Source organism: Asterias rubens, chromosome 9, assembly GCF_902459465.1.
Source record: "Asterias rubens chromosome 9, eAstRub1.3, whole genome shotgun sequence".
Taxonomy (NCBI): domain Eukaryota; kingdom Metazoa; phylum Echinodermata; class Asteroidea; order Forcipulatida; family Asteriidae; genus Asterias; species Asterias rubens.
The window spans coordinates 8269149-8295103 of record NC_047070.1 but is presented as its reverse complement, the minus strand read 5'-3'; the positions used below and the strand labels follow the sequence as shown (position 1 = coordinate 8295103).

Genomic DNA, 25955 nt, shown 5'->3' with positions numbered 1-25955 from the left:
TAGGTCCCTCTGAAGTAATGTAGTTTTTGAGAAAGAAGTAGTTTTCCATTTGATTTCGAGACCTCAGATTTAGCATTTGAGGTCTCGAAATCAAGCATCTCAAAGCACACAACTTCGTGTGACAAGGGTGTTTTTTTCTTTCATTATTATCTCGCAACTTCAACGACCAATAATGAGCTCCAATTTCCACAGGATTGTTATTTTATGCATATGTTGAGACACACCAACTGTGAAGACTAGTCTTTGACAATTACCAATAGTGTCCACCGTCTTTAAGAAAGATTCTGCTAGGTCGAAACGTCAGACCATTAACTAATTTTGCATTTATACCGTGGTCCTTTTGGCTGGTAAGAAGTTTGCACTTGCCAGTTCTATTTTCTCAAAATATAAAGGAAGCTGTTTCGTGATGGTGTCAGTCCCATAAAAGAGCACACGAAAACCAACATTCAAAATGTCAACATTCAACATTCAAAACTGGGCAAGCCCGGTGGTGTAGAATGGCAAAGGGTGTGGGTTTGAATAGCTTCAAAGTGTCATGCCCCGTGTGGGTTATTTTTCTTCATACGTCTCGGTAACAAATACAATATGTTACACACACATCTGTGTTTGTGTATATACAAATATAACATAAATAATAGTCACAGGCACAGATCACACAGTGGAACAAGAAAGTAAGAACTTCAACGATCATATATTTTTGAACAAAAAAATATATAAAATTACAAATGTTTTATGAGACATTTTCAATAATTTGAATAAACAACAACCTTGTTTTCCTATGTGGAATTTGTTTTCTGTCTTCCACAAACTAGGGGAATAAAAACAGTGATGTTATGAACTAACAACAAATAATAATTATAATTTTTAAGAATTCACTGATCAGGGTTTTTAATGGATACGTAAAAAAATGTTACATCATACATGGTTTTAGAAAACAATGTCAACAGGGCTTAAAGGAACATGTTGCCTTGGATCGGACGAGTTGGTCTTAGAAAAGCGTTTGAAACCATTTGTTATGAAATGCATACGGTTAGAAAGATGTTTTAAAAGTAGAATATAATGATCCACACAAGTATCACTCAAAATTGCACGGTTTTCATTTTACGTCGCGAACTTACACGGTCGGCCATTTATGGGAGTCAAATTTTTGACTCCCATAAAATAATGGCCGACCGTGTTAGTCGACGAGGTAAAACGAAAACCACGGAATTTCGAGGCATATTTGTGTAGATCATTGTATTCTACTTTTACAACATCTTTCTAACCATATCGATTTTATAACAAACGGTTACAGGACGCTTTTCAAAGACTAACTCGACCGATCCAAGGCAACATGTTCCTTTAATAGGGTGCTGCCTACTGAAGAATCAAGTGCTTACTCTACAAGAGAACAGGGTTCTATAAGCCGTAAGCGCAGAATTCCACGGTAAGTTTGAAGAAATCGAGCCCAGGGCCCAGGGCCAAATTTGCCAAAGCCTGTAGGCACAAAAACTTGGCATCAATATTTTCCCCTTCAAGGCACTGGACACGTTTGGTAATTGTCAAAGACCAGTATTCTCACTTCGTGTAGTGCTAACATATGCATAAAGTAACACATCTGTGGAAATATGGACTCAATTGGTCTTCAAAGTTGCAAGAGAGTAAAGACAAGAAAAACAGCCTTGTTGCATAAATTTGTGTGCCTTCAGATGCGTAATAAAAGTCTTTAGGCCTGAAGTCTGTTATTGTTTGAATGAGAAACTATCTCTTTCGCAGAGAGAGCTGTTTCTCACAATGTTTTATACTATCAACAGATCTCCGTTGCTCATTACCAAGCAACTTCTTTATGCTACCATTTTTTTTGAGCAGCTACCAATAGTGTCCATGTCTTTAAGCAGCTCTGTGAAATTGGGCCCAAGAAAGGCCTCTGTAAAATTCTCATTGCAGACTAAAGGTCATCTCGAGGACAAGCCCAGCCTCTGGATAAACCACATTGAACTACAGAGGGCGCTGTCACAATTTACCACATACAAAATCATGTAACACCTCTTTCAATGCAAAGCATATTTCTCGAACAATTCTTGGTAAAAGTCAGGGATGACAAGTTCACATCAACTTATGCATTGCATAGGCTCTGGGCCCAATTTCACGAAGCTGTTAAGCAAAAAATACTGCTTAAAAAATGTCTCAGCTAAGCAAAAGTTGAGTGGCTCACCAGTTGCAACGGTACAAACTATATGGAATTTTGCCTGGTAACCAGTTTCTGCTTAGCAAGTTTTTTTCTGTGCTTAGCAAGTTTTTGTGCTTACCGACTTTATGAAACTGGGTGGGCTTAGGCTCATAACAGCATTTTCAAAAACAAGGTTAGGTTTTCTTTCTGTCCCGAACCAGCAGGACAGTTTTTTATAACAAAAGAAGCATGGAAGATTCTCTCAACAACAGTGATTGTCAAAATTGACAGCATTAGCAAAAGCCCAGTGTACGCAACAGCATCTGTCTTTGGTAATATCCAAGTTTTGGTAGCTTGCACCCGTTTCAGACAGGCGCTCCACAATTCCGAATTAAGTCAAGAAAAGTTGGACATCTGAAACAGTTCAGTCGAAAGATCAACTGTTGCAGTTGTTGGGAACAACTCTTGAGCGCCTGAGTTTCAGAAGTTGATCTTGTCATGAACCGAACCAATGTTAAATTGTTAGGTTAAGTGCGCCTGTCTGAAACAAAATTTTATTTTGGTCGACCTAGAGTCGCCCTTCATCTATTTGGTTCAGCGAGACGCTGGCGCGCCCGTCTGAAACGGGTGTTATAGGCTTTGGCTATGATTGGCGACTCAAAAAGTAATGGAACTTATGTCTCAGCGTCATCAAGCCGCTATCTTAGAGATAAACCGATGATGAAACAATGGAGACATGCAGATTTGAACAAAGGTTTGACCAATGAACAACCACCTTTTGACCCCTAGGCGAGGGTGCTCTACTCAAATGAAATCACATGCATTATAAAGTCTATACTGAAACTTGTATCCAAAATAGCCGCTTTGGCTATGGTATTTGCTAGATGCAATGGCAATTTCTCAGCAATGCATCCAAGCCTGGGATTTTATCTTTGGAGGACAAGGCGGAATCCATTTTGGAAAGGGCACTTCCATTGAGAAACCTTAAATTTAATGTGGAACTTTTAAAGGGGCACCAAGGCCAAGACCAGGGGCACCAGAGGCCATGGCCTTCGTGCAATTCCAGGCCTGTGCATCCACAGCTAACAGCCATAGCCGAAACTGAAGTCGCTTCGTTTGGACCTAGTCACATAGAAAGGAGCAGCAATCTAACCACAGCCACAGAAGAAACAGTCAAATTAAGCTGGTTTTCAGGGTCTTGTCACCCAAGGCAACTTTTACAGGCAACCAACTGCAGTGTGAGCTACTGGACCATTTGGTAGCACATGAGTTATTTTTCAAACAATGTTTCACCATCTCCAAGAATGGTATGTGAATGTTCAAATGTAAATGGATTCACTTCTTAGAGATTGCCTAGATCTGGTTGCCTGTAAATTGTATTGTGTGACATGACCCTCAACTCTCAATGCCTTGTCACACGAGGCAACTTTTCCAGTCAACTTGGAGGCAACCAACTACCCTTTCGGTGGCATATGAGTAATCTTTCAAACAATGTCTTACACTCTCTCAGAAAAAATAATTATGTAAACATTCCAATGTAAATGTCCTTTCTTCTTGCCAGTAAAATGCCTCGTGTGACATGACCCTTATACTTCAAAGTTCATGATTCAACATAGAAGCTATATCCACAGATACCGAGATCAGATTTCATCATGACGGTCACTGAAGACGGTCCTCATTCAATGCCAGACGCTGTGATGTTCAAGTCCCCTCATCGTAAGGTCTTGACTACGAGATCTCAAGAATTTCTGAATCCACAAGACTGTAGTGAAGCAACAGGATTCCATCTTGAAACTGTTAGATGGGGGGGGGGGGGGGGGATGAAACGCATTGTTTAATTAGAGCAAGGCATTATCAAAGCATAGTGATTCTTAAAAAAATGGGCTGGTTTGAGTCCCGGTAGTGACACTTGTCTCCTTACCTATAAGAGCAAGACACTTTTGCTGCGTCCCTCGAATGGGACATTAAGTCGCAGGTCCTTTCTGTTGTGTAATGCACGTAAAAACACCCAGTGCACTTATCATAAAGAGAAAGGGCTCGCCTTGGTGCTCCTGCAGCCGATTTCACGAAACGCTCGTCTCTAGTTAGGACGAGTAACCCGTCCAAACTTAAGACGGGTTCAATGCATCCTACGTCTTCGGATAGGAAACTTAACTCGTCCTTAGTCCTAAGATTAAGGCCGTGTCCGAAACGACGACTTCGGCTACAGCTACGTCTAGATCAGCGCGTCTACCAGTGTTGAAGAATAGGCAGACGCGCGCGATCTAGCCGTAGCTCTAGCCGAAGTCACCGTTTCGGACACGGCCTAATCCTAAGTTAAGAAGAGTTTGGTGATATTGACGGCTGGTCTGAACGACAGCATATTGCGCCACAGCACCTTGTAAACTACTACATGGTGCAATAAAGGAATTGGTTTCATACTTCCAAAACGTAGCTCCCCATACCTTGCAGGAAAAATATTGAGCACTTTGAAACATCCCAAGAGATAAGTGCTATATACTGTGTTTTTGAAAACCTACCTGTTCATCAGGCACCTGTTCACTGAGGACTCTGAGTTTCATGTCTGGTTCCATTATGTCCACACCACAAACAATATCTACCTGAAATATATAGACATAACATCACACGATAAGTAGGATTTGAGTCGTCGCACAGTCGGAGTTTAATTAAGGCGAGTATGTGCAAATCTCTCTTTTGAGTAGTGTTAGTTCTGAAAGTAAAAAAGAGGGAACTGAAGTGGTACGGTCACATCACCTGGTCAACAGGGCCCAATGTCATAGAGCTGCTGAGCACAGAAATTTCCTTAGCATGAAATTTCTTCCTCGATAAAAAACAGGATTACCAACCAAACTTCCTTTGCGAGTCACCCAAATTCTAGCAGGGAAAATATTTGCAGGTTAACACAACATCCGGCGTCAACTGGTTAAGGTCCTAAACGTTCCTGCATACTTGCCTCATAACTGTTGCCAAGCTTCAGCTTCTTATTGATATACTTCTGGATATGTCTGATGGACGTCTGTTGGGAAACCCGCACATACTTCTGCTGGATTTGCTGAAATTCAAATGACAGATAAATAAGGGAATCAATGTGTGGTGAAGAGGTTTTCAACTAGTGGTTTAATCCCAACGAGGTGTGGTTCTTGATCATTTTACCGAGACGAGGTCGAGGTAAATTATAAAGAACCAGGCCTCGGCTGATTCAACACACTTTGATTCCCATTCATAAATACCTTTTTGGTCAAAAACATCATCACTTTTTGGTCAAAAAGTAAAATTATAATTGTTAAATGATTTCTTTCAACACAACACCCCTCCAGCTATGAAATGGTAAAGCCCTCCGCCGCCCTCGGGTAAACAACTCCTTATAAGAGAATGCTGTGCACGTCGCGCGTATCGCGTGATGTGGCACAACTGTTTCAGCCATTGCTCTCGACCAATAGGATAGAAGAAACTGTCTTATGAGAACAGGTGCAAGGTCGCGTATCACGCCCATGAATTAACACTTTTTACCAGTCATAAACAAAGGTTTATACACACCCACGTGACGCGCTCTCCACCAATAGGAATAGCGAAACTGTCTCGAGGTATTTATGAATGATTAATTAATAACAGATGTTAAAGCCATTGGACACTTTCTGAACAGAACAAAAATTAAAAGTTCACAGATTTACAAATAACTTACAGGGTTTACAGAAGGTAATGGTAAAAGACTTCCCTTGAAATATTATTCCATGAAATGCTTTACTTTTTGAGAAAACATTAAAACAATTATCAATTCTCGATATCGAGAATAACGGATTTATTTTAAACACATGTCATGACACGGCTAAACGTGCGGAAACAAGGGTTGGTTTTCCCGTTATTTTCTCCCGACTCCGATGACCGATTGAGCCTAAATTTTCACAGGTTTGTTATTTCATAGATAAGTTGTGATACACAAAGTGTGGGCCTTTGGACAAAACTGTACGATGTTGTGCGATTGCTTTAATGTTGAATGGGGATAACAGGCGTGATATTTGTTCCTTTGAAAAAAAAAAACATTTGATTGAGTACATGTACAAATGGTGTAGGCTTTAATCGGGAATCAGACTAAAGTAGGAAAAATATCACTGGTGCCTGGGATTTTTTTATAATATGGCTCGTAATAACAAAAGAAAATACTTACCCCACTTTTCTTATAACTGTGACTTGCCCTATAGGAAAACGATAACAATGTTATTAGAAACAAATCTCACACTAAAGTCGTCTCAACTCTTACATGGCAAAATCACCATGGGTGACATTGAAAGTTCTAAAACAATGTAAAGAAGCGTCAGAACTTGCGGCTATGGCTGTTGCTATGATGTTGCTAATGGCATTCTGTACTCCAACACATGTTCATGTGACTATCAAGCCACAGCTGCAGCCACTGAATCAACTGGGCCCAACTCATAAAGCCTGCAAGCAAACAGTCGTGCTAAGCACAGAATACTCTTGATTTGCCAAAAAAGGTTCCAGCATAATCACCGCTCATTTACCACTGCTATGACTGGTACCCCACTCATTTCATACTTAGCAAACAAATTTGTCAGGCAGTATTTTTTGCTGAGCAGCTCAACAGCTTAAGCAGCGAATACTGCTTAAACAATTGCTGCTTAGCAAAATTTAGCACAAAACTAGCTACAGATAGTAGGCCTAAATGGGAGATGAAATTTTGGCTGGTAACCTTTATCTTGTTAAAATAATGCTGCTGTGCTTAGCTACTTTTTGTGCTTTATAAAATTGGGCCCTGGTTAACTTTCAAATTGTTCAGCTCCAATAACTCACCCAATAAACTCTAATAGTAGTGAGATGTAATTGTCTGTGAGATGGTGGATTACTCCTGTGGTCGTGGCTGCTTCTTGGGTCTGTGCCAATGGTTTTTGAGGAGGCAGTTGGGGTAGGGCGTGTGGAGGAGGCAGAAGAGGGGGAGGTGTTGGTGGAGGGGTTGGTAGCTGGATCGGTAATGATGGCTTAATTGGTAATTTAGCCTGAATGGATAATGTTTGCTGGATCGATAATGTTTGCTGGATCGGTGATGTTGGCTGGATCGGTAATGTTGGCTGAATTGGTAAGGTCGACTGAACTGGTAATGTCGGATCGATCGGTGAAGCACTACGTGATTGTGTTTCAACTGTATAAGAAAAGATAATAATAATAATAATAATAATAATAACGAAAACTTATATAGCGCCAAAGTCCGCCTAAAAGACGCTCAAGGCGCTGCACATAGATACAATTAAGAAAAGAAAAAAAAAGGCTAAAAAGAACTAATCTTAGTAATTAATCATTAACAAACCTAAGAAATTAAAAAACAGCAATACAATTATAAAAAGTCTGGAAATGAACCATCCCTAAAACCTGGACCAGCCAGAAGCAGATCTAAGCAAACAAATTACAATATTGAGTAAACATAAACCGAACAGTAACTAAAAACCTGGAAGGCAGTACAAACATTTAAGAAACAAGTGGGTCTGAGGACTTTTGAAGGAAGCCAGTAGCAGTTCTAAGCAGTTCTATTTCGTTCTATATAACACTCAGCATGATCGTTGCCATTTGGGAAAAAAACCAAAAATTATAAAAGTGCACAAGTGTACTTTAAACACCGTTTCATACAGCGGGTAAATAGACGACAGTCTGTAGTTAGTCTGTAGTAAAGACATCATTGATTTAATAATAATTATAATAATACCATTTATATAGCGCCTTCTCTAAGGTAACAAAGTGCTTAGAGAATGACAGGAAAAATAACAAAGGGAATGCAATAAAAAAAACAAGAGGAAAACCACGACTAGGCAAAGCTTGCAGCATTTAGCCAAGAAAGACCCGCGAAAAACTGATCTCTCTTTGACAAGAACGTGCAGGCCAAGCCAGGCGAGAGTTACTGATTGAAAAAGAATATTTTCAGTGACCTTTTGAACATGGCAAGAAAACTAGAACTTTTGATGGAGTTAGGAATGGAATTCCACATTTACCTTGCTCGGGAAACTGTATGCCTCTCTGCTTGTAGAATAATATCTTGTTTTCATGCTCATCTGTGGGGAGTTAACAATTAAGAGTGAAGTAATCACAATCTGAACACCAATACTCATAACCAAGCCCGATACTTCAAGGCAATGAAGGCGTCGCCTCCGTGCCCACTGGTCCTTGCCTTGGTGCCCTTGAAATGCTCCAGTAGAGGAGGGCACCTTTTACCAAGGAGAAAATGCCTTTGTGCCCTTGCCCTTTTTCAAAAATGAAGAATACAGGCCTGCATAACTATATTAATGAACAGAGATGCTAGAACGAACGTTGAGAGGTAGTGAGTTCCAGCATCTTGGTCCAGCTACTGAGAAGGCCTTACACCCGTTTCGGAGAGGCGCTCCAGAATCGCACCAAACCAAATTCTGAATTACAGTGACACGTTGCCTTGGATCGTAAGAGTTGGTCTTTAAAAAGCGCGTTTAACCGTTTGTTATAAAATGCATAATGGTTGGAAAGATGATTTAACAGTAGAAACCAATGATCCACACAAATATGCCTTGAAATTGCGTGGTTTTCCTTTAACCTCGTTGACTAACACGGTTGGCCATTTATGGGAGTCAAATCAATCAATGGCTGAGAGGTTAATTCAATTTTCCAATGAAATCATTGGACTACAATGTCATGACCTTTACTTTCACCATTTTGGCAGAGTGGAAATAGGTCAGATGTTAGTAAAACCAATTTGTGATTATCGCTCATGAATATTCGTTACCTGATGACACGTATGGTAGGAGTTTGTTGAGGACATCTTGTTTTGTCCGATCCAGCCTGTAACAGATCAAAAGACACCGTATCACTTTACTGCATAGCACAATTTCGTTCTTGCAACATATGTTTTGCATCAGATTTCATTTGCCCCAACTGAGTGCTTTTACCAACAAATATAAATCCAGACATGCAACTTTCCTGTTGCCAAAAAAAGAGAAAAAGGCCGATCACACTTAACTTTTCTACAGTGTTATTCAGTTATCTATGGCACTGTTTCGAAAAGAAAAAAGAGGAAATCAGCTGACTAGCTGAAAAGTTGCATGCCTGTAATTCCTATTAGCGATTCTGCTCCAATTTGGGTTATATTTTTCGTTGGGCCGCCAAGCTCCAAGTCCTTAGTCATTGTTGCCTCTCATTGCGCGGTCTGCACTCCAGCTGGTGGTTATTAACACAGATCAGACGATTGTGAGAAGGACATGTTTATGAGCCGTTTTTAAGTATGGCGGCCACTATAATACGAGTGCACAGTTTGGTTTGAGTGAAACCGACAAACCGACAAATTTACCCAAACCTAATGTGTTATAGTAATTTGTCCTCCTTATCTCAAAATGATTTATTGTCCCGTCGCCGAAGCATTTTGGCCAGGATTTTAGCATCACACACAGCCATTATGGTGTCGGTTTTAAGGCCTTTGTCCAGTGTGTTCTAGGTTGGCCTCACTCAAGCTCATATTGAACAAATAAGTATTGAATTCTAATTGTGTTCCCTTTTATTTGAACAGAGCATTGAGATTTTGTGTGGTGAGCAATGTGTTGTTGTTAATAACTAACCAGAATTAGTAAATGGAATCCCCAAGATTCCCAGACCGAATCAAGTGTCAAGGTTAAGTGTATTTTTATGGTAGTCAACAGGGCAAGTAACCCAGAATTTTGAGTATCCCTGATGAGGTTTAGGTAGCCTGAAAAACACATTACGCTTCGAGTCATGGACAAAATTGCTCACCGAACCTAGTTAATTTTACAATACCATATCAGCACAGTTCACTATTGTTTGTGATGTTAATTTTCGCATTATTTTTCCACTAGCACGCCGGGCTATCAAACTGGAAAAATTAGTATGCCGGTTTTAAATTGGTTAGTCCCGGGCTAGCAGCAATTTTGACCCCTGGCAATGAAGACACAATAAACAAATTGTTCATACCTGATACAGCTGAACGGGTTGGTTTCGTGAATGAGGACATCACAGGTCGGACATTTCTTACTGGTATGGAGATACTGAATGAGACAGCTTTTACAAACTTCAGGAAAGAAAAGAGGTTAAAATTGTCAGAATCCACAGAGGGTCAAGTTGACTCAACCAGAGTACAGTTTAAAGGTCAGTGATCTCTTTAAGTGACTCAGGTCAACTCAAAGGAATACAGGATGATTCACAGAGAATGCCAGGGTTATTTCAAAAGGGGTCAGATGGAATCAAGTCGACTCAGAGAGAGTCAGTATAATTCATAAGGAGTCAGATAAACTCATAAACTGATCAAAGTCGACTCATACATAGTAAATCAGTTTGACTAAAACAAACACAAGGTGAGATGAATTTGAGTTGATCAAGATCAACTCAAATGTTGATCAAGATCAACTCAATGGAATCAAGATGACTCACAAGGAGGAGTTGGGTTCACTCAAAAGGGAGTAAGATAAAGTCAACTCATAGTGTATCAGTTTGACTAACAACACAGTGACTGATGTTGCTTCACAGACAGCCACTTTGACTTGTCAAAACTCAAATTAACCCATAAAGAGTCAGGTTGACTCATTTAAGAGAGTCAATTACACTCTGATACTTTGCCAGAGTAGTAAACTTGCTCTGAGTCCTGTTTTAGTCACACCTCCATGCGCAGCAGAGCTACCACGTTTTGCCCTAAAGGGCATTACATTTTCAATGACTAGCCAACAGGACCAGTTTTAGCTTTTTGTTTCACTTGCCCTTCAAGTCGGATACTTCACGGTGGCAATGAATACCTTCGTTGCCTCCCTGCCCTCTGGTCATTGCCTTGGTGCCCCTTGAAATGCTCAGTATAAATTTACAATTTCCTCTTAGGGTGCCCTTTAGCAAGGAGAAAACGCCTGGGTGCCCTTGCCCTTTCGAAAACGAAACATACAAGCCTGCATTGTGTAGGAACGCTTTCCAACACCAAACTAGCCAGGAGTGTATTTTGACTGTTAAGGGAGAACATTGGCCCTGGCTGAATTGACTACAAAACATTACTGCCGGTCACTGAAGTCTGCTAAGTCTAATGAAATCATTTGGAGTCGAATGGACTCGAACAGAGTCAGGTTAACTTACATGTATGAAGGCACTCAATGATAGTTGTTGCATCTACATAATACCCGCTGCATAAATGGCATGTAATGTACTGGTTGATTTCAGTTAATCTGACGACAAGCTGGGGAAAGTAAAGTTATTATTATGAGATGAGAGGGGAATATTATCAGTATACATTGCACTGTCCTTCCTGGGGTGCGAATCAGGGACACCTGCTGGCAGAGTCAGAATAGTACAAAGTCGGCCTCTGCAAAGTTGCCCCATAGCAAAGCCGCCCCCTCGCTCATACAAAGTCGCCCCTTCTCAAAGACAACCCTGACAGAGTCACCCCCAACAGAGTGGGTGAATTTGAAGTAGGCGACTTTGTAGTGGGCTTTGTAGTCAATACAGGACTTTTGTAGTGAGCAACTTTGTAGTGGGCGACTTTGTAGTGAGCAACTTTGTAGTGGGCAACTTTGTAGCGAGCAACTTTGTAGTGGCGTATTTGTAGTGGGCGACTTTGCTGGGCGACTTTGCTGGGCGACCAGTTAGACCAACTTCCAACCATAAAAACATATGTACCAGAACTACTGTATACTCTGCTGGTCTGGCTGGTGAGCCATATAGACAAATCATGAGATAGACAGACCAGCATGGAGAAAGTCTGTTGACATTCTTCTGCCCTCGTCATACTATAGGGACCTTGTTGAAACTCATGACCTGCTTGAACAATGTGCTGGCACTGGCAGCCTGCGGATAACTTTCTGTATGGCGCCACAACTTTTTCAATCATTTTTACAAAAAAGGATCATTGAGGTAAATTAGAACGAAAAAGTGGTGGCCCCATACGGAAACTTTTCAGACTCAGGAGTCAGATCAGAGAGAGATCCATTGAATATTTCAGGTGTCAACCATAGAGTAAGGACAGCCCCCATGGGCCCTTCAATTTTCAACAAGCTGAACTTAATACAATGTCCCTATTAGCTATACTGCATAAGTGCATGACATTCAGTGTCTCAGACTCTTGGTCAAGCTCCATGGTCAAGGACACATGTGCGGGGACCGAGATTCGAACCCACACGTGACGTCTCTCACCCTCAGGCCACCACATTGCATTCACAACTTAAATTTGGTGGTGGGCTAGCCGTTTTTCCTTAGTTAAGTTTAACTTTCATTTCGAAATCAAAGTCTTCAAACATACTAAATAAATTGTCTCACTGGTTTGGGTCTTCCTCGTAGTGCCTTGTATCCCCATGACGCTGTTGTTGATCCCGAATTCCTACTCCTAGACATTCTTGACAAACAAGCCAAACCGCTTCTTTCGTGTCTCTCATCAAAATCCGCCGGGCAAACAAAACTTGGTGCACCAACCACGTTATTGATCTGGCGCCCTCTAGAGCTTAGCACGCTCCCCCGTGTGTGAAAAGGCGCATTTTAAGGATTTGCTCAATCGGAAGTTTGCGCACATTTTTGCCTACTTTGAAGATTGAGCACTCTCCAAAGTGTAGACTTGCCATGCATGCGCACACGGCTTATCGCCATGCTGTTTTAGCTGGTGTGCAGAAACTGCGTTAAGAATGTGTTGGAATTTACACTAGGTACCAGTCACTTTACAGCACACGCGGCGTGGCTTCAAGTTCGCAACAGAAGCCCCTGAACTTTCTTCCAAATCTAGAGTTAGAAAATGTTGATTTGAAGAGTTGTGCTTATTCTGCCACTTACTGAGAGCATAATTCAAAATGGTAAGATTTAGACATTAGGTTGTTTTATTAGATATGTTAAAAGCTCACAAATTGATCATAAAATGTATATTTTAGCAAATCAATTTGCAGTTCGTCGAACATCGAAGTGCTGACTGTATGAATAATAAATGTAATATGTGCATTGTTATTGTAGTGCGTGTAATTCCGACATCTGGCCACCCATTCTGGGGCATACATGTGCATTTTATTTTTAAACCCACACCAGCAAAAACTATTTATTTTGTCTCAAGTGTTTTTAATTGAGAACGGTTTCCAGTAAACTAATGTTTTATGTTTTACTATGACGTACCAACACAAGTGCTGTACCTGTAGCTTTAAGTTTTGGGAGATTTTTCTTGTTAAATTTAAAATTAATTTTCAAGGTAAAAATAGTCCCAACAAAAAGTAGGAAAAAACTCCCCGCTTCGTATGGCACCACCACTTTTTTATTCTATATTATATTTATAATTCATATAGAATAAAAAAGTGGTGGTGCCATACGAAGCGGGGAGTTTTTTCCTACTTTTTGTTGGGACTATTTTTACCTTGAAAATTAATTTTAAATTTAACAAGAAAATCTCCCAAAACTAAAGCTACAGGTACAGCACTTGTGTTGGTACGTCATAGTAAAACATAAACATTAGTTTACTGGAAACCGTTCTCAATTAAAAACACTTGAGACAAAATAAATAGTTTTTGCTGGTGTTGGGTTTAAAAATAAAATGCACATGTATGCCCCAGAATGGGTGGCCAGATGTCGGAATTACACGCACTACAATAACAATGCACATTATTACATTTATTATTCATACAGTCAGCACTTCGATGTTCGACGAACTGCAAATTGATTTGCTAAAATATACATTTTATGATCAATTTGTGAGCTTTTAACATATCTAATAAAACAACCTAATGTCTAAATCTTACCATTTTGAATTTATGCTCTCAGTAAGTGGCAGAATAAGCACAACTCTTCAAATCAACATTTCTAACTCTAGATTTGGAAGAAAGTTCAGGGGCTTCTGTTGCGAACTTGAAGCCACGCCGCGTGTGCTGTAAAGTGACTGGTACCTAGTGTAAATTCCAACACATTCTTAACGCAGTTTCTGCACACCAGCTAAAACAGCATGGCGATAAGCCGTGTGCGCATGCATGGCAAGTCTACACTTTGGAGAGTGCTCAATCTTCAAAGTGGGCAAAAATGTGCGCAAACTTCCGATTGAGCAAATCCTTAAAATGCGCCTTTTCACACACGGGGGAGCGTGCTAAGCTCTAGAGGGCGCCAGATCAATAACGTGGTTGGTGCACCAAGTTTTGTTTGCCCGGCGGATTTTGATGAGAGACACGAAAGAAGCGGTTTGGCTTGTTTGTCAAGAATGTCTAGGAGTAGGAATTCGGGATCAACAACAGCGTCATGGGGATACAAGGCACTACGAGGAAGACCCAAACCAGTGAGACAATTTATTTAGTTATGTTTGAAGACTTTGATTTCGAAATGAAAGTTAAACTTAACTAAGGAAAAACGGCTAGCCCACCACCAAATTTAAGTTGTGAATGCAATGTGGTGGCTGAGGGTGAGAGACGTCACGTGTGGGTTCGAATCTCGGTCCCCGCACATGTGTCCTTGACCATGGAGCTTGACCAAGAGTCTTGAGACACTGAATGTCATGCACTTATGCAGTATAGCTAATAGGGACATTGTATTAAGTTCAGCTTGTTGAAAATTGAAGGGCCCATGGGGGCTGTCCTTACTCTATGGTTTGACACCTTGAAATATTCAATGGATCTCTCTCTGATCTGACTCCTGAGTCTGAAAAGTTTCCGTATGGGGCCACCACTTTTTCGTTCTAATTTACCTCAATGATCCTTTTTTGTAAAAATGATTGAAAAAGTTGTGGCGCCATACAGAAAGTTATCCGCAGGCTGCCAGTGCCAGCACATTGTTCAAGCAGGTCATGAGTTTCAACAAGGTCCCTATAGTATGACGAGGGCAGAAGAATGTCAACAGACTTTCTCCATGCTGGTCTGTCTATCTCATGATTTGTCTATATGGCTCACCAGCCAGACCAGCAGAGTATACAGTAGTTCTGGTACATATGTTTTTATGGTTGGAAGTTGGTCTTAACTGGTCGCCCAGCAAAGTCGCCCAGCAAAGTCGCCCACTACAAATACGCCACTACAAAGTTGCTCGCTACAAAGTTGCCCACTACAAAGTTGCTCACTACAAAGTCGCCCACTACAAAGTTGCTCACTACAAAAGTCCTGTATTGACTACAAAGCCCACTACAAAGTCGCCTACTTCAAATTCACCCACTCTGTTGGGGGTGACTCTGTCAGGGTTGTCTTTGAGAAGGGGCGACTTTGTATGAGCGAGGGGGCGGCTTTGCTATGGGGCAACTTTGCAGAGGCCGACTTTGTACTATTCTGACTCTGCCAGCAGGTGTCCCTGATTCGCACCCCAGGAAGGACAGTGCAATGTATACTGATAATATTCCCCTCTCATCTCATAATAATAACTTTACTTTCCCCAGCTTGTCGTCAGATTAACTGAAATCAACCAGTACATTACATGCCATTTATGCAGCGGGTATTATGTAGATGCAACAACTATCATTGAGTGCCTTCATACATGTAAGTTAACCTGACTCTGTTCGAGTCCATTCGACTCCAAATGATTTCATTAGACTGAGCAGACTTCAGTGACTGGCAGTAATGTTTTGTAGTCAATTCAGCCAGGGCCAATGTTCTCCCTTAACAGTCAAAATACACTCCTGGCTAGTTTGGTGTTGGAAAGCGTTCCTACACAATGCAGGCTTGTATGTTTCGTTTTCGAAAGGGCAAGGGCACCCAGGCGTTTTCTCCTTGCTAAAGGGCACCCTAAGAGGAAATTGTAAATTTATACTGAGCATTTCAAGGGGCACCAAGGCAATGACCAGAGGGCAGGGAGGCAACGAAGGTATTCATTGCCACCGTGAAGTATCCGACTTGAAGGGGCAAGTGAAACAAAAAGCTAAAACTGGTCCTGTTGGCTAGTCATTGAAAATGTAATGCCCTTTAGGGCAAAACGTGGTAGCTCTGCTGCGCATGGAGGTGTGACTAAAACAGGACTCAGAGCAAGTTTACTACTCTGGCAAAGTATCAGAGTGTAATTGACTCTCTTAAATGAGTCAACCTGACTCTTTATGGGTTAATTTGAGTTTTGACAAGTCAAAGTGGCTGTCTGTGAAGCAACATCAGTCACTGTGTTTGTTAGTCAAACTGATACACTATGAGTTGACTTTATCTTACTCCCTTTTGAGTGAACCCAACTCCTCCTTGTGAGTCATCTTGATTCCATTTGAGTTGATCTTGATCAACATTTGAGTTGATCTTGATCAACTCAAATTCATCTCACCTTGTGTTTGTTTTAGTCAAACTGATTTACTATGTATGAGTCGACTTTGATCAGTTTATGAGTTTATCTGACTCCTTATGAATTATACTGACTCTCTCTGAGTCGACTTGATTCCATCTGACCCCTTTTGAAATAACCCTGGCATTCTCTGTGAATCATCCTGTATTCCTTTGAGTTGACCTGAGTCACTTAAAGAGATCACTGACCTTTAAACTGTACTCTGGTTGAGTCAACTTGACCCTCTGTGGATTCTGACAATTTTAACCTCTTTTCTTTCCTGAAGTTTGTAAAAGCTGTCTCATTCAGTATCTCCATACCAGTAAGAAATGTCCGACCTGTGATGTCCTCATTCACGAAACCAACCCGTTCAGCTGTATCAGGTATGAACAATTTGTTTATTGTGTCTTCATTGCCAGGGGTCAAAATTGCTGCTAGCCCGGGACTAACCAATTTAAAACCGGCATACTAATTTTTCCAGTTTGATAGCCCGGCGTGCTAGTGGAAAAATAATGCGAAAATTAACATCACAAACAATAGTGAACTGTGCTGATATGGTATTGTAAAATTAACTAGGTTCGGTGAGCAATTTTGTCCATGACTCGAAGCGTAATGTGTTTTTCAGGCTACCTAAACCTCATCAGGGATACTCAAAATTCTGGGTTACTTGCCCTGTTGACTACCATAAAAATACACTTAACCTTGACACTTGATTCGGTCTGGGAATCTTGGGGATTCCATTTACTAATTCTGGTTAGTTATTAACAACAACACATTGCTCACCACACAAAATCTCAATGCTCTGTTCAAATAAAAGGGAACACAATTAGAATTCAATACTTATTTGTTCAATATGAGCTTGAGTTAGGCCAACCTAGAACACACTGGACAAAGGCCTTAAAACTGACACCACAATGGCTGTGTGCGATGCTAAAATCCTGGCCAAAATGCTTCGGCCACGGGACAATAAATCATTTTGAGATAAGGAGGACAAATTACTATAACACATTAGGTTTGGGTAAATTTGTCGGTTTGTCGGTTTCACTCAAACCAAACTGTGCACTCCTATTATAGTGGCCGCCATACTTAAAAACGGCTCATAAACATGTCCTTCTCACAATCGTCTGATCTGTGTTAATAACCACCAGCTGGAGTGCAGACCGCGCAATGAGAGGCAACAATGACTAAGGACTTGGAGCTTGGCAGCCCAACGAAAAATATAACCCAAATTGGAGCAGAATCGCTAATAGGAATTACAGGCATGCAACTTTTCAGCTAGTCAGCTGATTTCCTCTTTTTTCTTTTCGAAACAGTGCCATAGAAAACTGAATAACACTGTAAAAAAGTTAAGTGTGATCGGCCTTTTTCTCTTTTTTTGGCAACAGGAAAGTTGCATGTCTGGATTTATATTTGTTGGTAAAAGCACTCAGTTGGGGCAAATGAAATCTGATGCAAAACATATGTTGCAAGAACGAAATTGTGCTATGCAGTAAAGTGATACGGTGTCTTTTGATCTGTTACAGGCTGGATCGGACAAAACAAGATGTCCTCAACAAACTCCTACCATACGTGTCATCAGGTAACGAATATTCATGAGCGATAATCACAAATTGGTTTTACTAACATCTGACCTATTTCCACTCTGCCAAAATGGTGAAAGTAAAGGTCATGACATTGTAGTCCAATGATTTCATTGGAAAATTGAATTAACCTCTCAGCCATTGATTGATTTGACTCCCATAAATGGCCAACCGTGTTAGTCAACGAGGTTAAAGGAAAACCACGCAATTTCAAGGCATATTTGTGTGGATCATTGGTTTCTACTGTTAAATCATCTTTCCAACCATTATGCATTTTATAACAAACGGTTAAACGCGCTTTTTAAAGACCAACTCTTACGATCCAAGGCAACGTGTCACTGTAATTCAGAATTTGGTTTGGTGCGATTCTGGAGCGCCTCTCCGAAACGGGTGTAAGGCCTTCTCAGTAGCTGGACCAAGATGCTGGAACTCACTACCTCTCAACGTTCGTTCTAGCATCTCTGTTCATTAATATAGTTATGCAGGCCTGTATTCTTCATTTTTGAAAAAGGGCAAGGGCACAAAGGCATTTTCTCCTTGGTAAAAGGTGCCCTCCTCTACTGGAGCATTTCAAGGGCAACAAGGCAATGACCAGTGGGCATGGAGGCGACGCCTTCATTGCCTTGAAGTATCGGGCTTGGTTATGAGTATTGGTGTTCAGATTGTGATTACTTCACTCTTAATTGTTAACTCCCCACAGATGAGCATGAAAACAAGATATTATTCTACAAGCAGAGAGGCATACAGTTTCCCGAGCAAGGTAAATGTGGAATTCCATTCCTAACTCCATCAAAAGTTCTAGTTTTCTTGCCATGTTCAAAAGGTCACTGAAAATATTCTTTTTCAATCAGTAACTCTCGCCTGGCTTGGCCTGCACGTTCTTGTCAAAGAGAGATCAGTTTTTCGCGGGTCTTTCTTGGCTAAATGCTGCAAGCTTTGCCTAGTCGTGGTTTTCCTCTTGTTTTTTTTATTGCATTCCCTTTGTTATTTTTCCTGTCATTCTCTAAGCACTTTGTTACCTTAGAGAAGGCGCTATATAAATGGTATTATTATAATTATTATTAAATCAATGATGTCTTTACTACAGACTAACTACAGACTGTCGTCTATTTACCCGCTGTATGAAACGGTGTTTAAAGTACACTTGTGCACTTTTATAATTTTTGGTTTTTTTCCCAAATGGCAACGATCATGCTGAGTGTTATATAGAACGAAATAGAACTGCTTAGAACTGCTACTGGCTTCCTTCAAAAGTCCTCAGACCCACTTGTTTCTTAAATGTTTGTACTGCCTTCCAGGTTTTTAGTTACTGTTCGGTTTATGTTTACTCAATATTGTAATTTGTTTGCTTAGATCTGCTTCTGGCTGGTCCAGGTTTTAGGGATGGTTCATTTCCAGACTTTTTATAATTGTATTGCTGTTTTTTAATTTCTTAGGTTTGTTAATGATTAATTACTAAGATTAGTTCTTTTTAGCCTTTTTTTTTTCTTTCTTAATTGTATCTATGTGCAGCGCCTTGAGCGTCTTTTAGGCGGACTTTGGCGCTATATAAGTTTTCGTTATTATTATTATTATTATTATTATTATTATCTTTTCTTATACAGTTGAAACACAATCACGTAGTGCTTCACCGATCGATCCGACATTACCAGTTCAGTCGACCTTACCAATTCAGCCAACATTACCGATCCAGCCAACATCACCGATCCAGCAAACATTATCGATCCAGCAAACATTATCCATTCAGGCTAAATTACCAATTAAGCCATCATTACCGATCCAGCTACCAACCCCTCCACCAACACCTCCCCCTCTTCTGCCTCCTCCACACGCCCTACCCCAACTGCCTCCTCAAAAACCATTGGCACAGACCCAAGAAGCAGCCACGACCACAGGAGTAATCCACCATCTCACAGACAATTACATCTCACTACTATTAGAGTTTATTGGGTGAGTTATTGGAGCTGAACAATTTGAAAGTTAACCAGGGCCCAATTTTATAAAGCACAAAAAGTAGTTAAGCACAGCAGCATTATTTTAACAAGATAAAGGTTACCAGCCAAAGTTTCATCTCCCATTTAGGCCTACTATCTGTAGCTAGTTTTGTGCTAAATTTTGCTAAGCAGCAATTGTTTAAGCAGTATTCGCTGCTTAAGCTGTTGAGCTGCTCAGCAAAAAATACTGCCTGACAAATTTGTTTGCTAAGTCTGAAATGAGTGGGGTACCAGTCATAGCAGTGGTAAATGAGCGGTGATTATGCTGGAACCTTTTTTGGCAAATCAAGAGTATTCTGTGCTTAGCACGACTGTTTGCTTGCAGGCTCTATGAGTTGGGCCCAGTTGATTCAGTGGCTGCAGCTGTGGCTTGATAGTCACATGAACATGTGTTGGAGTGTAGAATGCCATTAGCAACATCATAGCAACAGCCATAGCCGCAAGTTCTGACGCTTCTTTACATTGTTTTAGAACTTTCAATGTCACCCATGGTGATTTTGCCATGTAAGAGTTGAGACGACTTTAGTGTGAGATTTGTTTCTAATAACATTGTTATTGTTTTCCTATAGGGCAAGTCACAGTTATAAGAAAAGTGGGGTAAGTATTTTCTTTTGTTATTACGAGCCATAATATAAAAAAATCCCAGGCACCAGTGATATTTTTCCTACTTTAGTCTGATTCCCGATTAAAGCCTACACCATTTGTACATGTACTCAATCAAATGTTTGTTCTTTTTCAAAGGAACAAATATCATGCCTGTTATCCCCATTCAACATCAAAGCAATCGTACAGTTTTGTCCAAAGGCCCACACTTTGTGTATCACAACTTATCTATAAAATAACAAACCTGTGAAAATTTAGGCTCAATCGGTCATCGGAGTCGGGAGAAAATAACGGGAAAACCAACCCTTGTTTCCGCACGTTTAGCTGTGTCATGACATGTGTTTAAAATAAATCCGTTATTCTCGATATCGAGAATTGATAATTGTTTTAATGTTTTCTCAAAAAGTAAAGCATTTCATGGAATAATATTTCAAGGGAAGTCTTTTACCATTACCTTCTGTAAACCCTGTAAGTTATTTGTAAATCTGTGAACTTTTAATTTTTGTTCTGTTCAGAAAGTGTCCAATGGCTTTAACATCTGTTGTTAATTAATCATTCATAAATACCTCAGACAGTTTCGCTATTCCTATTGGTGGAGAGCGCGTCACGTGGGTGTGTATAAACCTTTGTTTATGACTGGTAAAAAGTGTTAATTCATGGGCGTGATACGCGACCTTGCACCTGTTCTCATAAGACAGTTTCTTCTATCCTATTGGTCGAGAGCAATGGCTGAAACAGTTGTGCCACATCACGCGATACGTGCGATGTGCACAGCATTCTCTTATAAGGAGTTGTTTACCCGAGGGCGGCGGAGGGCTTTACCATTTCATAGCTGGAGGGGTGTTGTGTTGAAAGAAATCATTTAACAATTATAATTTTTGCATTTATTTTACTTTTTGACCAAAAAGTGATGATGTTTTTGACCAAAAAGGTATTTATGAATGGGAATCAAAGTGTGTTGAATCGGTTTTCAACTAGTGGTTTAAACCAGCCGAGGCCTGGTTCTTTATAATTTACCTCGACCTCGTCTCGGTAAAATGATCAAGAACCACACCTCGTTGGGATTAAACCACTAGTTGAAAACCTCTTCACCACACATTGATTCCCTTATTTATCTGTCATTTGAATTTCAGCAAATCCAGCAGAAGTATGTGCGGGTTTCCCAACAGACGTCCATCAGACATATCCAGAAGTATATCAATAAGAAGCTGAAGCTTGGCAACAGTTATGAGGCAAGTATGCAGGAACGTTTAGGACCTTAACCAGTTGACGCCGGATGTTGTGTTAACCTGCAAATATTTTCCCTGCTAGAATTTGGGTGACTTGCAAAGGAAGTTTGGTTGGTAATCCTGTTTTTTTATCGAGGAAGAAATTTCATGCTAAGGAAATTTCTGTGCTCAGCAGCTCTATGACATTGGGCCCTGTTGACCAGGTGATGTGACCGTACCACTTCAGTTCCCTCTTTTTTACTTTCAGAACTAACACTACTCAAAAGAGAGATTTGCACATACTCGCCTAATTAAACTCCGACTATGCGACGACTCAAATCCTACTTATCGTGTGATGTTATGTCTATATATTTCAGGTAGATATTGTTTGTGGTGTGGACATAATGGAACCAGACATGAAACTCAGAGTCCTCAGTGAACAGGTGCCTGATGAACAGGTAGGTTTTCAAATACACAGTATATAGCACTTATCTCTTGGGATGTTTCAAAGTGCTCAATATTTTTCCTGCAAGGTATGGGGAGCTACGTTTTTGAAGTATGAAACCAATTCCTTTATTGCACCATGTAGTAGTTTACAAGGTGCTGTGGCGCAATATGCTGTCGTTCAGACCAGCCGTCAATATCACCAAACTCTTCTTAACTTAGGATTAGGCCGTGTCCGAAACAGTGACTTCGGCTAGAGCTACGGCTAGATCGCGCGCGTCTGCCTATTCTTCAACACTGGTAGACGCGCTGATCTAGACGTAGCTGTAGCCGAAGTCGTCGTTTCGGACACGGCCTTAATCTTAGGACTAAGGACGAGTTAAGTTTCTTATCCGAAGACGTAGGATGCATTGAACCCGTCTTAAGTTTGGACGGGTTACTCGTCCTAAATATAGACGAGCGTTTCGTGAAAATCGACTGCAGGAGCACCAAGGCGAGCCCTTTCTCTTTATGATAAGTGCACTGGGTGTTTTTACGTGCATTACACAACAGAAAGGACGTGCGACTTAATGTCCCATTCGAGGGACGCAGCAAAAGTGTCTTGCTCTTATAGGTAAGGAGACAAGTGTCACTACCGGGACTCAAACCAGCCCATTCTTTTAAGAATCACTATGCTTTGATAATGCCTTGCTCTAATTAAACAATGCGTTTCATCCCCCCCCCCATCTAACAGTTTCAAGATGGAATCCTGTTGCTTCACTACAGTCTTGTGGATTCAGAAATTCTTGAGATCTCGTAGTCAAGACCTTAGGATGAGGGGACTTGAACATCACAGCGTCTGGCATTGAATGAGGACCGTCTTCAGTGACCGTCATGATGAAATCTGATCTCGGTATCTGTGGATATAGCTTCTATGTTGAATCATGAACTTTGAAGTATAAGGGTCATGTCACACGAGGCATTTTACTGGCAAGAAGAAAGGACATTTACATTGGAATGTTTACATAATTATTTTTTCTGAGAGAGTGTAAGACATTGTTTGAAAGATTACTCATATGCCACCGAAAGGGTAGTTGGTTGCCTCCAAGTTGACTGGAAAAGTTGCCTCGTGTGACAAGGCATTGAGAGTCGAGGGTCATGTCACACAATACAATTTACAGGCAACCAGATCTAGGCAATCTCTAAGAAGTGAATCCATTTACATTTGAACATTCACATACCATTCTTGGAGATGGTGAAACATTGTTTGAAAAATAACTCATGTGCTACCAAATGGTCCAGTAGCTCACACTGCAGTTGGTTGCCTGTAAAAGTTGCCTTGCGTGACAAGAACCTGAAAACCAGCTTAATTTGACTGTTTCTTCTGTGGCTGTGGTTAGATTGCTGCTCCTTTCTATGTGACTAGGTCCAAACGAAGCGACTTCAGTTTCGGCTATGGCTGTTAGCTGTGGATGCACAGGCCTGGAATTGCACGAAGGCCATGGCCTCTGGTGCCCCTGGTCTTGGCCTTGGTGCCCCTTTAAAAGTTCCACATTAAATTTAAGGTTTCTCAATGGAAGTGCCCTTTCCAAAATGGATTCCGCCTTGTCCTCCAAAGATAAAATCCCAGGCTTGGATGCATTGCTGAGAAATTGCCATTGCATCTAGCAAATACCATAGCCAAAGCTGCTATTTTGGATACAAGTTTCAGTATAGACTTTATAATGCATGTGATTTCATTTGAGTAGAGCGCCCTTGCCTAGGGGTCAAAAGGTGGTTGTTCATTGCTCAAACCTTTGTTCAAATCTGCATGTCTCCATTGTTTCATCATCGGTTTATCTCTAAGATAGCGGCTTGATGACGCTGAGACATAAGTTCCATTACTTTTTGAGTCGCCAATCATAGCCAAAGCCTATAACACCCGTTTCAGACGGGCGCGCCAGCGTCTTGCTGAACCAAATAGATGAAGGGCGACTCTAGGTCGACCAAAATAAAATTTTGTTTCAGACAGGCGAACTTAACCTAACAATTTAACATTGGTTCGGTTCATGACAAGATCAACTTCTGAAACTAAGGCGCTCAAGAGTCGTTCCCAACAACTGCAACAGTTGATCTTTCGACTGAACTGTTTCAGATGTCCAACTTTTCTTGACTTAATTCAGAATTGTGGAGCGCCTGTCTGAAACGGGTGCAAGCTACCAAAACTTGGATATTACCAAAGACAGATGCTGTTGCGTACACTGGGCTTTTGCTAATGCTGTCAATTTTGACAATCACTGTTGTTGAGAGAATCTTCCATGCTTCTTTTGTTATAAAAAACTGTCCTGCTGGTTCGGGACAGAAAGAAAACCTAACCTTGTTTTTGAAAATGCTGTTATGAGCCTAAGCCCACCCAGTTTCATAATGTCGGTAAGCACAAAAACTTGCTAAGCACAGAAAAAAAACTTGCTTAGCAGAAACTGGTTACCAGGCAAAATTCCATATAGTTTGTACCGTTGCAACTGGTGAGCCACTCAACTTTTGCTTAGCAAAGACATTTTTTAAGCAGTATTTTTTGCTTAACAGCTTCGTGAAATTGGGCCCAGAGCCTATGCAATGCATAAGTTGATGTGAACTTGTCATCCCTGACTTTTACCAAGAATTGTTCGAGAAATATGCTTTGCATTGAAAGAGGTGTTACATGATTTTGTATGTGGTAAATTGTGACAGCGCCCTCTGTAGTTCAATGTGGTTTATCCAGAGGCTGGGCTTGTCCTCGAGATGACCTTTAGTCTGCAATGAGAATTTTACAGAGGCCTTTCTTGGGCCCAATTTCACAGAGCTGCTTAAAGACATGGACACTATTGGTAGCTGCTCAAAAAAAATGGTAGCATAAAGAAGTTGCTTGGTAATGAGCAACGGAGATCTGTTGATAGTATAAAACATTGTGAGAAACAGCTCTCTCTGCGAAAGAGATAGTTTCTCATTCAAACAATAACAGACTTCAGGCCTAAAGACTTTGATTACGCATCTGAAGGCACACAAATTTATGCAACAAGGTTGTTTTTCCTGTCTTTACTCTCTTGCAACTTTGAAGACCAATTGAGTCCATATTTCCACAGATGTGTTACTTTATGCATATGTTAGCACTACACGAAGTGAGAATACTGGTCTTTGACAATTACCAAACGTGTCCAGTGCCTTAAAGGGGAAAATATTGATGCCAAGTTTTTGTGCCTACAGGCTTTGGCAAATTGGGCCCTGGGCCCTGGGCTCGATTTCTTCAAACTTACCGTGGAATTCTGCGCTTACGGCTTATAGAAACCTGTTCTCTTGTAGAGTAAGCACTTGATTCTTCAGTAGGCAGCACCCTATTAAAGGAACACGTTGCGTTGGATCGGTCGAGTTGGTCTTTGAAAAGCGTCCTGTAACCGTTTGTTATAAAATCGATATGGTTAGAAAGATGTTGTAAAAGTAGAATACAATGATCTACACAAATATGCCTCGAAATTCCGTGGTTTTCGTTTTACCTCGTCGACTAACACGGTCGGCCATTATTTTATGGGAGTCAAAAATTTGACTCCCATACATGGCCGACCGTGTAAGTTCGCGACGTAAAATGAAAACCGTGCAATTTTGAGTGATACTTGTGTGGATCATTATATTCTACTTTTAAAACATCTTTCTAACCATATGCATTTCATAACAAATGGTTTCAAACGCTTTTCTAAGACCAACTCGTCCGATCCAAGGCAACATGTTCCTTTAAGCCCTGTTGACATTGTTTTCTAAAACCATGTATGATGTAACATTTTTTTACGTATCCATTAAAAACCCT

General features: G+C 40.7%; 2 protein-coding genes across 2 annotated transcripts; one reads left to right on the top strand and one right to left on the bottom strand.

The window, feature by feature from the left end:
* Positions 1 to 1646: 1646 nt before the first annotated feature.
* On the bottom strand, positions 1647 to 12619 carry LOC117295154 (RE1-silencing transcription factor-like). Its single transcript, XM_033777721.1, has 10 exons — positions 12416 to 12619; positions 11240 to 11339; positions 10100 to 10196; positions 8904 to 8959; positions 8143 to 8202; positions 6956 to 7301; positions 6315 to 6342; positions 5103 to 5201; positions 4669 to 4749; positions 1647 to 3943 (listed from the first exon to the last, which is right to left on the bottom strand). The coding sequence occupies exons 1-10, from the start codon at positions 12488 to 12490 to the stop codon at positions 3878 to 3880; spliced, it is 1008 nt and encodes a 335-aa protein (XP_033633612.1). The 5' UTR covers positions 12491 to 12619; the 3' UTR covers positions 1647 to 3877.
* A 1568-nt stretch (positions 12620 to 14187) lies between these two features.
* On the top strand, positions 14188 to 25192 carry LOC117294269 (RE1-silencing transcription factor-like). The gene is made up of 10 exons (XM_033776630.1): positions 14188 to 14390; positions 15471 to 15570; positions 16617 to 16713; positions 17854 to 17909; positions 18611 to 18670; positions 19515 to 19860; positions 20474 to 20501; positions 21641 to 21739; positions 22093 to 22173; positions 22893 to 25192. The coding sequence occupies exons 1-10, from the start codon at positions 14316 to 14318 to the stop codon at positions 22956 to 22958; spliced, it is 1008 nt and encodes a 335-aa protein (XP_033632521.1). The 5' UTR covers positions 14188 to 14315; the 3' UTR covers positions 22959 to 25192.
* Positions 25193 to 25955: the final 763 nt, after the last annotated feature.